The 16906-nt window shown below is 43.8% G+C and overlaps 1 protein-coding gene across 3 annotated transcripts in view; it reads right to left on the bottom strand.

The window, feature by feature from the left end:
* LOC121291568 (transmembrane protein 244-like) overlaps positions 1-9908 on the bottom strand; it is a 34525-nt gene extending 24617 nt beyond the window's left edge. For all 3 annotated transcript variants that reach the window (XM_041212939.1, XM_041212940.1, XM_041212938.1), the window contains exon 1: positions 9767-9908. In XM_041212939.1, the coding sequence (XP_041068873.1) occupies positions 9767-9799 (33 nt within the window). In that variant the 5' untranslated portion in view covers positions 9800-9908. The remainder of the gene's footprint in view (positions 1-9766) is intronic.
* Between the last annotated feature and the right edge of the window lie 6998 nt (positions 9909-16906).

Here is a 16906-nt window from a genome sequence, read left to right as displayed (position 1 = left end):
CACTGGATCCTGGAAATAAATCTGTTCTGTTGGACTCCAAATTTTCAAGCTCGGTTATAGGGGAAAGCAAAGAAACAGTTGGTAATGCTCATGGTCCTGAGTTGGAGGGCTACAGGTTCAAGCTTTTCTCCAAAACCTAGGATAATATTTCACCACAGCGTTGAGACTGTGCTGTATCACTGGATTTGCTGACCTTTGGGTAAGGTATTAAACTGAGGTTCCATCATCCGATAGTATACATTCCACAGTTATTTTTTAATGAAGAACAAGCCAGGAAGCTAGTAAAACTGGTTAAATGACTGGTGCCAGTAAAACTGTGCTGAACTGGTATCAAAGCAAAATACCGCGGATGCTGGAAATCCAAAATGAAAACGGAAAGTGCTGGAAAAACTCAGCAGGTCTGGCATACTGAGTCATACTGGACTTGAAACATTAACTGTTTCTCTCTCCACAGATGGGACAACGTTTTCTCCTCGTCAGTGGGGAGGATGGGGGGTTGGGGGGGCGGGGGAGGTGGGAAGTGCGAGAGCAGGCACAGGCAATTGGGAGGGGTGGGGGGGGGGGGGGGCACGCCGCCATTTTATGCAGGTGGGCCAATTAAGGCCCGCCCAGTGTGACGTCTGCCAGGAAGCGCTATGCTAGGCAGGGGGTGGGGATGGGATTCCCTCTTTTGCGCATGCATGTGAAACAGCGCACAGATCCCTCTGAGGCAAAGCGCTGCCTCAGGGAGATCGGCTCCGACTTAAAACTTTCAATAAAGGTGATTAAAAAATTTCCCTGCCACGTCCCCTCATGTGACCCTGTCACATGAGTCAGGACATGTCCATAACTTTTATTTAAACATTTAATAAAAATTCAAATACCCTCACGAAACCTCATCCCGCCTGCGGATGTGTTTTTTCCGAAGCCCGCCAGGGCTCCCAGCCTGCCCGCCAATCTTAAGGTTGGACGGGCAGGTCCATCAATCGTGTTAATTGGTTTTTTAATGGCCTTAAAAGGCCGAACTGAAAATCTAAATGACGTGGGGTAACGTCAGAATGCCCTGGAAAAACCTGCCCATGGTGCCAGAACTGCTGAGTTTTCCCACCGTTTTCTGATTTTATGTGCTGAACTAGTTTTGCTGTCCCCAAAATGGAACTGCAGCAGTACTGGTACCAGTAGTACAGTATTTTTTTTTTACTATTTTGAACTGCTCTGAACAGATTTCTCCTCCTGGAGAGAGTCATTTCTCAGTTAACCTCCTCATGTAACCAGGACAGCTAATCATCCATTCTTTGCTTTATTTTGAGATTGTCTTCTATGCAAATTCATTGCTGCTTTTGCTGAGGTAACTTTTTTTTTTCCAGAAATTAATTTGTATTGAGTACTTTAAGACATCATGTAGGTTGAGAGAAGTGCAAGTCTTTCTTCTTTCCAAAGCTTTGCACTTTAATGGAAGCAATGGTGCTTGAAAACCACCACAGTGGGAAATCAATTTTAGTGAGAGGCCAGCACAGTCCATGGACTTGACACCCATGGCACACACAGGCTTTGACATTGCTTCATTATTTTAGGATTGTTTATTCTGTGAAGAAAGTAATCAATGTTTATTTTATAGCATTGCAATTTTGCCCCCTTACAAATAAAAGTGCTTGATTTTCAGTGAATTTAACTAAATTCAGCTAAATTAACTAAATAAAGCAAATCTGAAATTTCCTACCATAAACAAAACACAAGATAGAAAAAAATAATTTTTGGTAGTACTCGTACATTACTCTTTAAATGCGTAGATGTCTGGCAAATATATAGAGCCGTGATCAGAAATACTTAATAAAGGCACATCATTCAGCAATTCGGCTTCTCAAAAATGTCATTTTATTTATTTAGCTAACATAAGTTTATCAGTCTGTTAGTCTGTTTTTCTGTAAAAAAAAAATTCAGAAGCTAATGGACAGATTTCAACAAAACTTGGTGCACACATAGAGCTGGATTTTACACATCCCCCCACCTCCCCCCACCCCAGACTTGTTTTCAGCAGAGTGTGCACGTAAAATACAAGGGAGGCCTAGCCCACCATCTTCCTGCACACCCCTGAGCTGTCCCCCATAACACAATAGGTGGGCGAGTGCCGAAATCAGCAGCCTGCCCGCCACATTGGAGTAAATAATTAAGGATCAATTGAGCTGGTTAACAAGCCAACTGACCTGTATAATACGCTGCCAATGCCATATTACGATTGGTGTGGGCAGGCAGGGGGAAGACGGCAGGCTTTTCTTTAATGTTATAAAGTCAGGAAAGGAAGGCAGCACATCATTTGGGGGTGCCTTTTGCGCAGTAAAGTCAACCACCAACCCCCCCACCAACACAAAAATGTTAGCCCCACCTCCCCCCTTGTTCCTTCTCACCTGGCCTCCAAAACAGGTCCTCCCACGCAACGCTCCATCCCTTTAAGCTGCCCAATCGCTCCCTGTCCAAGACCGCCCCCCCCCCGACAGGTTCCCTGGGCCCAGACACCATGGCAGCCTTCCTTGTGGGCCTGCTTGCAGTCCCAGCAGTGCCCACTGCTGACTTCTGGCACTGCCAGGACTGCTAGAGCTACCAGCCAGTGTGATTGGTGGAGGGACTGAAGTCCCACTCTTGGCCTATTTGGCCTTCAGGCAGCGCTTTATGCTGCAAGGCAGGCTTCTTCTCAGTGCATCAGCTGCCTGATGACTTGTGCAATGGGGTGAGGGGGCGAGCAGTTGTCCCCGCCCTCCCCCTGTAAAATCCAGCCGACAGAGCATGGCCCAAGGAAGAACTGATCAGCTTCTGATGGCAATGCAGATCCGGATCCTGTAATTTTTAAAGGATCCGTTAACATTGGGAGATAGGGCAAATTGAAATTTTCTTTTAGAATGTTGTGGGTTGTCGCAGCTGCTGTGGTGCAATTTGTTGCAGCTGTCAAAATGTGATCAGAGTTTTCAGAGCAGATTGTTGGATATGGATTGGCCTGAAGCCTCCTTGGCAAGATAGATGCACTTAATAAGAACATTTCCTTTTTCAATTTTATAGTTACAGAGCATCAACCAGTCAGGGAAAAGCCTCTAGGAAGAGTGGCGTAATTGTAGTAACGTTGAGTTAAAACAACATGGTGGAGGTTTGCGTTCCACTGAGTGCCCTCTTCCCTTATTCTCCTATTTAATTGGTAATTTCTCCACCTAGAAAAGTGATCCAATTCTCTTTTATATTGAGAAAGACAGAAATAATCTACCAACCTTATTTTTGTGATATTGATTGAGTGATAAATATTAGCCAGTGTCCAGAGGAGAATTCTTATGCTCTTCTTCGAATAATGTCATGGAACCTTTTCTGGTTTGACATCCTATTCAAAAGACAGCACCTCCAACAGTGCACCATTCCCTCAGTGCTGAGCAGGAGAGTCAGCCTAAATTTTATTTTCATGTCACTACAATTAGGTTGGGCTACAGAGGTGAAAAATTTCCTAGAAGGGTACAGCAAAGTGGAAGGGAGGTTATGCTAAAACTGTATAAATCACTAGTTAGACTGCTGCTGGAGTAAGTCCTGCATACAGTTCTGGTCACCACCTTACATGAAGGATGTGATCACACAAGTGGGGGAACAAAAGAAATGTACAAGGATATTGTCAGGAATGGAGAATTTTAGGAAAAAATTGGATAGGCTGTGTTTGTTTTCATTAAAACAGAGGAGGCTGAGGGGAGATTTAAATGAGATATGTTGAAGCACCCAGATAGACAGAGTGGATAGGAAGGAACTATTTCCCTTTGTAGAAGGTCAAGAATCAGGGGACATAGCTTTGAAACAATTGCTAGAAGAATTAGAGGGGAGTTCAGGAGTATTTTATTTTCACCCAGAGGTCAGTGGAGGGGGGGGGAATCTGGAACTCATGGCCTAAAAAAGTGGTAGAGGCAGAAACCCTCATCGTATTTAAAAAAAAACTTGGATATTCACTCGAGGTGCCGTAACCTACAGCGCTACAGACCAAGAGCTGGAAAGTGGGATTAGACAAGATCACTCTCTTTCAGCCGGCATAGGCATGATGGGCTGAATGGTCTCCTTCTATGCTGTACTATTCTGTGGCACCAGTTCAAGGTCACTGTCCAAGGATCCCCAGCCCCTTGCTGGAAAGTGCCAGTGCCTGGTATGGAGATCAGGTTTAACTCTAATGCCAGCCACAATCAAATTGCTTGCTGATTCACTGTGCAAGCTGAATTATGACTAAAGGGTGCTTAAATGACTAAGTATTTGCTGGTGCCTTTGGAGCTACACCCCAACATGTGCTACAGCCTTTCAAAAGCAGAGAGGAAAACTAAATAAGTAAAAACATGGTATGCTGCATTTGTGAATATCCCAGCTAATGGTTATTTGTACAAGATATTTTGGCAATCAACCAAAAGAATCAGCCAAAATTATTTCCACAGAATAAAAATTCAAATTTCAACATTTTGAAAGCATCATTTTAATTTGCTCATCTCTATTTTAAAAAAATCTATTGCACCGAAGCTATGTTGTTTTTCACTCATATAAGAAATATTGATTTTTCAGAATCATAAAGTAAGCCAGCTGCAATATCTTCTCTACAATGAAATTAAAAATTATAGTTCATTGTAATAACCTGACATATTTTGGACTGTTTTCAAAGGTTATTTTATTCCTATTAATCAGTGCCATGGATGAAGAGAATTACACAGATGATGGTGCATTACTGAATTGATTGATTCGCTTCAAAAATTTTGTGGGTTCTTCACTCTGCTCCAATAAATGTTATCTCCAATAAAATGTCCTATATCTATCCCACATATGTGATGTTTAGAAGAGAGCCTCTGCTCAATGGATTATTAATCTTGACAGTTCCACATTTACTTTCCACTTTTTTTTTTAAATCGGTGTCATGATAAGCATGTCTTAGGCATCCACTGTGGCAAGGTGCCTCTTATAGAGGGTGAGGGGGAAATCAGAGAGAAGGTCGACCTGCGGTCACTGTTACGTGGTTTTGTGTCACCATCTCAGAGCGGTTTTGGCAGGGATCTGGGAGCATGTAGCCCACTTCACATCTCAATAGTGATCACTAGGGAAACTGAAATAAAATAGAAGAATCCATAATTTTTTTTTAAAGAAAGTAACCTTGATGGGTGTATATTAAATTAAAATTAAAAATTAAGCTTCTTTAACTGATTCAAAATTTGCTTCAAAGCCATGAAAATATTATCCTCACAACTGAATCAAAAATGACAGCATTCGCTCTATTGATGTTTCTGTGGGTAACTCTACATGTACTGTAATATTGAGACACACAGACAAGAAGTTCCCAGATTCTAACCCTTGTCTTTCATGAGTTAACAGATCTCACCTGCAATCTGAGCAGGACTCCTATAATTGGCATCAATGTTCCTGGGGGTAAAAAAAAAAAGACATCCGGGGTTCTGTCTCTCATGATCTCTCTTCAGTGCCCCTGCTGCAAACTATGCATGTGCAAACTGGGTGAGAAGAGGACTGAGCTCACATGTGATAAACTCTGTGGTGGAACAGCCTATTGACATATGCATGAAGAATGCCCACATATGTGAGGTACTAGAGGACCATCAGCCCCTGTGGAACTTGACCCCAACAATAGTACATATATTGAGTACACTTAGGGAGAGGATAGTGTGTGGGGCAGTATGGGGTTGGTGTGGTGTACTGGTGAAGGCAGGGGAAATAGTCCTCCTTTAATTATTTGCACTTCAAAAATGAAAACGTAAGAGGATATGGGAAAGAGCAGAAAAAATGAGCTCAGTGTAGTTAGCTCCCATTAAAGAGCTAGCATTGGTAATGGGGCTGAATGGTCTCCCTATGCATTTTTTACAATTACATACTGTGATGCTAAAATGAAAACAAAAATCACAATGCCAGGAAAAAAGGGTTGAAATTTCTAGCCTAATTTTATGAGGAAACTCCCAGAAAATGTTACACCTCAATTCCATGGATAATTAAACGTGTTAATAACCAATGTTGGAATGCCTTTATCTCACTGAGGTATTTCATCTTCATTTATAACCTAAAGTGACAAAGCTGCCCTTTGCAGCTGTACCGAGTGTTATCTGAGTTTGAGTGGAGAGACAGATTAAACTATCTTTGCATGCAGAGTGAGGTGCTGCTGAATGTTAGAACAAAGCATTAAGGACTCAGGAAAAGTGGGTTTGACATCCACTTCCGTCTGAGTTTCCAAAGTCAGCTGAGCTCCTTTGGGGAGCATCACCCCTGCATTAGAAAGGAAAACTTAGGAAGAGGGTCTCCATCGTATCATTACTATGCATCTCCTGGCAAGGAGATTTACAACGCCTTTCACTATTCCAGAACTTCACAGATTATTTTTTTTTAAATAGGAAGCACAACAGCCCAATTTGCATACAGCAAGATCCCACAAACAGCAATGAAAGAAAGGATCAGATAATTCTTTTTAAGTAATAAAAACAGAAAATGCTGGAAAAACTTGGCAGATCTGGCAGCATCTGAAGAAGGGTCATACGGACTCGAAACATTAACTTTGTTTTTCTCTCCACAGATGCTGCCAGACCTGCTGAATTTTTCCAGCATTTTCTGTTTTTATTTCAGACTTCCAAAATCTGCAGTATTTTGCTTTTACATTAGTTTTAAGTGTTGGTTGAGGAATTCATCGTGGCCAGGACAGCAGAAAGAACATCCTCTGCTCTTCTTCAGAATAGTGTCATGGGATCTTTTACATCCACCCTGAGTAGTCAGACAGGGCCTTGGTTAAACATTCTATCTGAAAGATGACACCTCAAACAGTGCAGCAATCCCTCTGTATTGAGAACGTCAGGCTAGATTACGCACTCAAGTTTCTGGACTCAAATCTACAACCTCCTAACTCAGGGGCGAGAGAACTACCACGGATATCTTTGACCAAGGATACATTGCAATAATCAGGGTGCAAGCTGCCACCCACCTGTCTCAGCTGACTCCTGGCAGAGCCAATGAAGCAGCATCTTTTTGAGAAAATTGCACGAAAAAAGAATTCAAGTTATGATGAAGAACAATAAACTATATATCCTATAATTTGGCATTATTAGTCTGAAAGTAATATTGTGATTCAACTGCAAACAGTCTATCAATTAAAAATAGGTAAAAACAAAAAACTGCGGATGCTGGAAATCCAAAACAAAAACAGAAATACCTGGAAAAACTCAGCAGGTCTGGCAGCATCGGCAGAGAAGAGCAAAGTTGACGTTTCGAATCCTCATGACCCTTCAACAGAACCAAGTAGAAATAGGAAAGGGGTGAAATATAAGCTGGTTTAAGGGGGGGAGGGGGGGAAGGGGGGGGTGGTTGTTGGGACAAGCAAGCAGTGATAGGAGGAGATAACCAAAAGATGCCACAGACAAAAGAACAAAGAGGTGTTGAAGGTGGTGATATTATCTAAAAGAATGTGAGTAAACACCTTGTCAAACACCAGGAGAGAAATGGAAAGCAATGAAGGTGAACAAGGCAAAAGAGAGATTCGAAAATCCTGACGGAGAGTAGCACAAAACTTCTTCAAGGTAGGCATTTCTTGAAGAGAAGTGGCAGTCAATTAAACACAGAGATAAAAACAAAAAACTGCAGATGCTGGAAATCCAAAACAAAAACAGAAATACCTGGAAGAACTCAGCAGGTCTGGCAGCATTGGCGGAGAAGAGCAAAGTTGACATTTCGAGTCCTCATTACCCTTCTACTCTCCGTCAGGATTTTCGAATCTCTCTTTTGCCTTGTTCACCTTCATTGGTTTCCATTTCTCTCCTGGTGTTTGACAAGGTGCTTGCTCACATTCCTTTAGATAATATCACCACCTTCAACACCTCTTTGTTCTTTTGTCTGTGACATCTTTTGGTTATCTCCTCCTATCACTGCTTGCTTGTCCCAACAACCACCCCCCCTCCCCCCCCCCCACCCATTTTATATTTCAACTCTTTCCTATTTCTACTTAGTTCTGTTGAAGGGTCATGAGGACTCAAAACGTCAACTTTGCTCTTCTCTGCCGATGCTGCCAGACCTGCTGAGTTTTTCCAGGTATTTCTGTTTTTGTTTTCAAGTAAAAATAGGTATGCACCAAAAATATTAATGTTCAGTTTCTGAGGTGGATCTCTAGAGAAAGAGATCTCAAGAAAAGAAGAGTGACCTGATAGAGGTCTTTAAGATTATGAAAGGCTTGATAGGTAGATGTAGAAAATATGTTTTTCTTTGTGGGGAAACCAGAACTAGACACCTTAAATATAAGATAAACACTAGTAAACCTAATGGGGAATTCAGAAGAGACTTATTCACCTAACAAGTGTCTACAATGTGTAACTAGCTACCACAGGGAGCAGTTGAGACGAATAGCATAGATGCATTCATAGGAAAGCTGGATAAGCATGACAGAGACAAAAAAGAAAGATTTGTATTTACACAGTGTCTTTCAGGACCATGAAAGGACTCAAAGTGCTTTACAGCCAATGAGGTACAGTACTTTTTTTTGAATTGTAGTGTAGAAATAGGATATGTTGATGGGATTAGATGAAAAGAGTTAGGAGGATACTGGGGTGCGGAGCATAAACACAGCCAGAGATCTATTGGCCTGATTGGCCTATTTCTGTGCTATAAATTGTAACATTTTGTGAACTGAGTGGACTGAAGAGTGCAGCTGAATGCTCTTGGTCACCCGTGCTGTCTCCAAAGCCTTAAAATAATTTGCCGCTATGGACATTGCATATTTATGTCTATCTATATGTACCTTCTTACGAAGTTGCGCTACAACTGCAATTTACCTTTCAATGAGCTCGCTGTTTCTTTAATATCTGATTGAAACCAAAATTAAATATATAGTATTGCACATTAGTATTGCAATTCCAGGCTTGACAAGTGTATCAACTGTTGGCACCACCTGGATTCCTCGTGTGCAGGTTTCTAATGAATGGGTTAGTAAAGATTCCCTCTGTTCGTTATTCCTTTGGAAACGTGAAAGAGCGTTTACAGTTCCCCCAAAAACACCAAACGGTAGTAACAATGTCGTTGGAAAAACTCAGCAGGTCTGGCAGCATCGGCGGAGAAGAAAAGAGTTGGCGTTTCGAGTCCTCATGACCCTTCGACCGAACTTGAAGGATCGAAGGGTCATGAGGACTCGAAACGTCAACTCTTTTCTTCTCCGCCGATGCTGCCAGACCTGCTGAGTTTTTCCAGGTAATTCCGTTTTTGTTTTGGATTTCCAGCATCCGCAGGTTTTTTGTTTCTATCTTTCTATGTAACAATGTCGTTACTCAGAACGTTACCTTAACCTACGGTCCAGGCAGTTCTACATTTTTTAAAAATGAAAATTATATGTTTAAAACTTCTAGTGTTGTGTTTCTGGTGACTAATGTAAAATATGAATTCCGCTTGGAATATCAAGAAGCAAACACTAATTCGAAAATCCTGCATTGCGTGTTAATGCCACACGGATATAATACAATTTGTTGCAACCGACTGGAGAAACCCTGTTTTTTTCCCCTCTCTCTATGTAGTTACTAAATAATATTGTTTGTATTTTTTTCATAAATTGCACGGTTAATTACAGGCATGACCAATCTGTTACTGCGTCCCTTGCACACATTGGGAAGACCCATGTTTATCCATTTGTCCAGCTGTTGTGATGTTCAGACAGGGGAAATGTGAACCATTTACTTCCGCTACAAAGACAGGATCGCAGGCTGCGCTTCACCGTTCATCCTGGTCTCTTGAAAATGAACAACAAATAATCCATCTCCCAAGCTCATACCTTAGTCCCCGCGATTCTGCCCTTAAAGGCCATGTAAATGTCCCATCAATTTAGAAGAGTTTGGGTCGTCCCTCAGGGTCATTCCTTCCCACAACTGTCCTTTTCCAGATTCTTGAGTGTCTCCCTGCGGATGTGCTCGACTGAAAGGGAGAAAACAGCGCCTACCACAGATCAAAAAGAAAAGGGATCTAATTCTTATAACTCCTTCACCCAACCCCAACCCCCACCCCCTTCGCAATTGTTTTTTTTTGCAAAAAATCATTTCTTATAACTTAGATTTTGATTGAGGTTTGATTGAGATTAACCGGGATGTTAATTTAGCTGTTTTGACTCAGATTGAAGTAGGAAAGTTGTGGGGTCGGTGTGAGCACAATAAAAGAGGCACTTTACATTAATACAGCGCCCTTTGGATTTTCAGAAGACTTTCGAAGAGGTCCCAAGCAGGAGGTTAGTCAGCAAAATTAAAGCACAAGGGTATAAAAGCAAAATACTGCGGATGCTGGAAGTCTGAAATAAACCTTTTTCCAGCATTTTCTGTTTTAGAGCACATGGGATTGGAGGGGGCGGGGGGGGGGGGAACACTGGCACAGATAGGATTGGATAGCGAACAGAAAACACAGTAGGGATAAATGGATCATTGTCAGGTTGGCAGGCTGTGACCAGTGGGATCTCACAGGGATAAGAGCTTGGGCTAAAATAAAAAGCAAGTGCTGGAAAAACTCAGCAAGCCTGGCAACATCTGCGGAAAGAGAAATAGAGAGTTAAGGTTCAGAGTCCAAAAGAACTTTTAGCTTCAAAGTAGAGTCATATGGACTTGAAATGTGAAGGAACGAATTTAAAAAAAAGATTAAGGGGCAGGTCATTTAGGACTGAGATGAGAAGGAATTTCTTCAGAGGGTGGTGAATCTTTGAAATTCTGCACCCCAGAGGGCTGTGGCGGCTCAATCATTGAGTATGTTCAAAGCAGAGGTCAATAGAGTTCTAGATACCAATGGCACCAAGGGATACGCGGATAGTGTGGAAAGATGGCATTGAGGTAGAAGATCAACCATGATCTAGTTAAATGGCAGATCAGGCTCAAGGGGCCGAATGGCCTGCTCCTGTTTTTATGTTCCTATGTTCCCTTCATGCCCTTCAAATGCTTTGCAGCCAATGAAGTGTAGTTGCTGTTATAATGTAGGAAAGAAGCAATCAATTGCACAGCAAGCTCCCACAAACAGCAACGCAATAAACCTGTTTCAGTGATGTTGGTTGAGGAGTAAACATTAAGCATGAGTCACTGGAGAGATCTCCCCTGCTCGTCTTCAAAACAATGTCATAAGATCTTCCCTGAGAGGGAAAACAGGACTATGGTTTAAAACCTCATCTGAGAAACAGCACCTCCAATAGTGCAATTATGCACTGGAGTCAACCTCGATTTTGTGCACAAACTCTGCAGTGGAACTTAAATACACACCCTTGTGACTCAGTTGAGAGGGCTACCCACTGAGCCAAGCCTAACACCTCATCTACACCGAGGCTACTGCACTATTGGGAAAGGACTGCATTATTCCAACTGCAGTATTTTAGGTGAGACCAACCTGAGCTTGCTTGCTTAGATGACACAAAACATCCCAAGGCACAATATGAAGGAGAGTACATGGTATTGCTGACCAGTAGGCCTCTCCTCATCCCAAAAACAGACTATCTGGTTATTTGTGAGACTTCCCTGTACTGTGTTTCCCTACGCAATAATAAAAGTGATCCATCCTGGATGGTCAACTCATCCTTGGAGGTCCTGAGGATACATAATCATTGGTGCACGCAGTTTCACAATGATCTAAGAAGAACAGTGATTTAGACTTGAAAAGTTAACTCTGTTTCTCTGTCCACAGATGCTGCCAGACCTGCTGAGTTTTTCCAGCATTTTTCTCTTTTATTTCGGATTTCCAGCATCTGCAGTATTTTGCTTTTATTTTACAATGACCTATCTGTACTGATTGTATTGTTGGAGAGAGTGAAATTAGTTGTCAGTTCTGGATCGTAGAGGGAAGATTAAAAAAATTGCAGTGATCTACACCATAGATTTTCAAACTATAATCCTTGGGGATGTAGTTCACCCGGGGATCTGAGTTTTGTGAAGTTTCCAAATTTCAGTCCATACATAATTTGATTACTGTACTTCCCTGTAACCATTGATGTGTGAACACACTATTTTCTTTCTGTGTACTAGTGCATATTACCTGCAAATATATCCTTTTAGTTTAGGTAAATGATATTAGTTGGGATAGCATGTACAAAGTTGTACCATACAGGTTAATTGAAAGTACTCTAACAGCAAAGTGTCTTCCACGTGTTAATGGAAGGAATAAGACCATAAGATCGTAAGATGTAGGAGCAGAAGTAGGCCATTTGGCCCATCGAGTCTGCTCCCCCATTCAATGAGATCATGGCTGATCTGATAATCCTCAACTCCACTTTCCTGCCTTTTCCCCATAACCCTTGATTCCCTCACTGATTAAAAATCTGTCTATCTCAGCCTTGAATATACTTAACAACCCAGCCTCTACAGCCCTCTGTGGTAAAGAATTCCACAGATTGACTACCCTCTGAGAGGAGGAATTCCTCCTCATCTCTGTTTTAAATAGGCGACCCCTCACTCTGAGATTATGCCCCCTGGTCCTAGACTCTCCCACAAGGGGAAACAACCTCTCAGCATCTACCCTGTCAAGCCCCTAAGAATCTTATATGTTTCAATAATGTTTCTTGGAAGATTACTACCAGTTCATCCACTATCTTTGCAGCTATTTTCATTTATAGCCTAGGATGCAACCCATCAGATCCAGGTGACTAATCGGCCTTTAGCCCTATTAGTTTCCCTACTACTTTTTCTCTAGCAATAGTTATAGTATTTATTTCCTTCCCCCCTTTTGCCCCATGATTATTGAGTATTTTTGGTATGCTATTAGTGTCTTCTACCATGAAGACTGATGCAAAGTATTTATTCAACTCCTCTGCCATTTCTTGGTTCCCCATCTCATATACCCAGCCTCTTTCTCTAAGGGGCCTATTTTGACTTTGGCCTCTCTCTTTTTATATATTTAAAGAAGCTCTTACTGTCCATTTTTATATTACTTGCTAATTTACTCTCAAAGTTTATTTTCTCCCTTTTAATTTTTTTTTGGTCATCTTCTGTTGGTTTTTAAAACTTTCCCAATCCTCTGGTTTACCAATGATCTTTGCCACATTGTATGTTTTTCCTTTCACTTTGATACTATCCTTAACTTCCTTGATTAACCGTGGTTGGTTTATCCCCTTCCTACAATTCTTCTTCCTCACTGGTGTATATCTTTGTTTTGGGTCATGAACTATTTTCTTAAACATCTGCCATTGTTCATCAATTGTCTTTTCTGCTAAACTCTTTTGCGAGTCCACTCCAGCCAACTCTGCCCTCATTCCTTTATAATTACACTTAGGGCAGAATTTTCCCATTGTTGTGTGGGGGTGGGCTCTGTGCCTCCATGTGCAAAATGGCGCGTGGTGATATTGGGCATACATCCTGACGTCACCATGCGCCATCGCGATATTTGGCTGTGCAGGCACACGATGATGTCTGACGCGTGCCCGCCATTAATTAACGGGACAGTTAAAGCCCTTAAGTGTTCAACCAACGCCGATTTTTCAGCGCCCGTGCAATATTCGGGTCGGCGCACAGGCACAATGGCCAGGCAGGTAGGACACATTTGTATTAACCTCATCCATGCACGAGATAAGAGGGCTCACTTGGGTCATGTATGTGAACAGTCAAGTATTTATTTTTGAAAGTTTTACAAACTTGCCTGTGTGATCTGCAGTACTTCAGAATGCATACCAACTGCTTTTTCTGGACTCTTAACCTTCAGGTCAGCACACTCTGCAGTGAGGAGTCTTTTCTAGGCCTGCAGGTTTCAGGATGCCATCCCTTAGCCTGGGAATGGGAGCTGAACTCTCCACTGGAGGCACTTCCTCTGAGGAGCAAGGGAGGGCTAGAAGGGAGAGGAGGCCAGGAGTGCACATTCAGCCTCCAGGGGAGCCAACTTTTGAAAGGACAGGTGCAGTAGGCACAAGGGGCGCAGGGCCAACAAGAAGTCCAAGGCTGAAGGGGCCACAGGAGCCGCCACTTTCCTGCTGCCAGGGTTTACAGGCGGCAAAACAGCTACCTCAATATGTCTGAGGTGCAGTGCCAAAGGAGGTTCCGTCTCTCAAGGGAGATAGTCACCTCTATCTGTCAGATAATTGGGCCTGAGATCTCCCCTAACTGTGTGGGTGGATACACCATGCCAGTGTCTCTAAAGGTCACAGCGGCCCTCAACTTCTATGCTTCTGTCTCCTTCCAGGGCTCAGTGGGTGGTCTTTGCAGTGTCTCCCAATCAACTGTCCACACTTGTGTCAAGCAGGTTACAGATGTTCTGTTCAGGCATGCACTGACCTTCATTCGCTACCATTGGGAGCAGGAAAGCCAGACACAGTGAGCCAGAGGCTTTGCGGCCATTGCTGGCTTCCCCCGTGTCCGAGTGCTATAGACTGTACACATGTGGCCATCAAGGCACCAGCAGGTGAGCCCGGTGCCTTTATCAACAGGAAGGGCTCCCACTCCATGAACGTGCAGATAGTGTGTGATCACAGGATGCTGATTCTACAAGTCTGTGCAAGGTACCCAGGCAGCTCCCATGACGCCTACATCCTCAGACACTCCCAGGTGCTGGGACTCTTTAGTGCTCCAGCCCAGCTTGATGGATGGCTGCTGGGTGACGAGGGCTATCCTCAGAAGGTGGCTCATGACGCCTCTCCGCTATCCAAGAACAGAAGCTGAGCAGCGGTACAATAGGAGCCACGGCTCCACAAGGGCTGTGGTGGAGGGAGCCATCAGTCTTCCCTAGATGCACTTCCAATGCCTAGACCATTCAGGGGGCGCAATCCAGTATCCCCCAGATCGTGTGTTGCTGATAGTGGTTTCATGCTGTGCTCTGCACAATCTTGCGCTAGAAAGAGGGGACGCAGTGGATGATGAAGACGTCGATGCAGTGGCTGCGGCTGCACATGATGAGTCCAGCAGTGAGTCCGAGGATGAGCATGTACAGGGAAATGCTGAGGGGGTAGACGCTGACCCGGGCATACTCCAGGGAGGCAGGGACACTCGGGAGGCTTTAATCCAACGAACCTTCAGCTAGCTGAACACAGATGGTCCTCCAGGACAAGCCTGGGCTGTCGGCTTGATATTCGACACCTAAGTGCAAAATCTGCCAGGTTAGCAACAGTAACTAAGGGCCTTGTTAATAAATCTGAATGTCCAAAAAAGCACTCATTACAGTTTTGGAAACCATACACATGCAGAAGAGGCAGCCTCAGCCATGGTGACACATCTGAATTTAATGTGTGAAACAAAGCAGCTTATTACAAAAAAAAAGACAAGAGTGTTACAAATCAAGTAAAATCATAAGGCCTCATCTCGGGCCAACAAAAAACCACCAGTGAGAAACCCATAGTGTGCCTAAGGTGCCTTATGCTTTTGTTTCTGGGTGCTACGTCTTGGTGCTGCCCCATCACTCAGACTGGCATCTGAGCCAGCCTGCTGACTCTGCTGTCCTGTTGGCATCAATGACCTTGGTGGTCGTCCTCTGGCCCATGGAACCAATGCTGGCCCTGCCTGAGAGGGATCTGCCAGTTCCATAGCTGGCATCTCTCCAGCTGTCGCAGCCTCACCGGATATACAGTCACTGGGAGAGGGCGGAGGAGCTGCCGCCCTCATCCGGAGCAGAGAGGAGTTCACAGAGACGACAGGCAGCTGCTGCGCCGATGTGAGGTCGCTTCAGAATTCCCTGCTCACTGTGGATGGATGGGCACCCAGCTGGGAAACTTGATGCCAGCTGAGGTCAATGCCAATGTGAGGGCTTGCTGGTCAGAGTGCATCCCCAGGAAGCCCTGATGAGTCTCCTGAAGTAGGCTCTCCATGAGAGTCGCCACTCTCTCCATGGAGGATGCATGGCGCTCGGACATGTGGCTCATTGCATCAGCGATGGTCCACGTAGACTCCACCACCACGGAGACCAAGCTAAGCATAGCCTCATGTATCTCCCCCAGATGCTCCCGCACACCCGGCCGCATTTCCTGCACCTGCTGCATCGCGAATGACTCCAGAGGCACATCATCAAGTACCGACTGAGCATACGCCTGGTCCCCTGCAGTCCTCCAACTGTTGGCGCCATGGGCACTCTCTGTCTCTGCCAGCTCCTCCAGTGACTGTGAAGTGCCCTCACCGCTGTGCCTCGGGACACTAGCCGATGTTCTAATTCCCGCCAAGGTGCTAGTGTCTGCGCTGGTGCCTGCCTTGCAGAAATGGAGTGACGCTGGTGAGACTTCAGGCCCCTCAGGTGTGAGAGACGATCTCTACCGCCCTCCTCTTGACCCTGCTCCAATGATGCTGAAAGGAAGAACAAGGACAGTGGATCAATTAGCATGCAAATGACAAATGACAAAGTGCATCCCTGTCCCCCAGATCATTATGCGCTCACCCTTCCATAAGCAATGGTCAAGCCATGTTGCAAAATTAAATCATTTAACATTCAGCAGCGCTATGGCTGTTTCTCGCTCTCAAACTGAATACTAAATTCCACCATGTTATGGTCACTGTTTCCTAGGGGATCTTTTACTCTGAAATCATTTATTAAACCTGCCTCACTACACATAACCAGATCCAAAATAGCCTGATCCCTGGTTGGATCTACAACATATTGTTCTAGGAAACTGTCCCAAATACACTCTATGAATGCTTGCTCGCGGCTACCTCTGCCAATTTGATTTTCGCAATCTACATGGAGATTAAAGTCACCCTTGACTAATATACTGCCTTTTTATATGCCCTCATTATTTCCTGATTTATTCTCTGTCCGAAAGCATAGCTACTGTTAGGGAGCCTATAAACTACTCCGACCGGTGTCTTCTTCCCCTTGTTATTTCTTACCTCCACCCGTACTGATTTCACATCTTTTGATCCAAGATCATTTCTTGCTATCGTACTTATTCCATCTTGCACTAACAAAGCTACCCCACTGCCCTTTCCTTTCCACCTGTCCTTTCGAAAAGTCACATACCACTGAATATTAATGGTATATAAGTTGAATG

The sequence above is a fragment of the Carcharodon carcharias genome, chromosome 19, assembly GCF_017639515.1.
Source record: "Carcharodon carcharias isolate sCarCar2 chromosome 19, sCarCar2.pri, whole genome shotgun sequence".
NCBI classification, from domain to species: domain Eukaryota; kingdom Metazoa; phylum Chordata; class Chondrichthyes; order Lamniformes; family Lamnidae; genus Carcharodon; species Carcharodon carcharias.
Note: the sequence above shows the minus strand (reverse complement) of the source record. Positions and strands in the feature narration are given on the sequence as shown.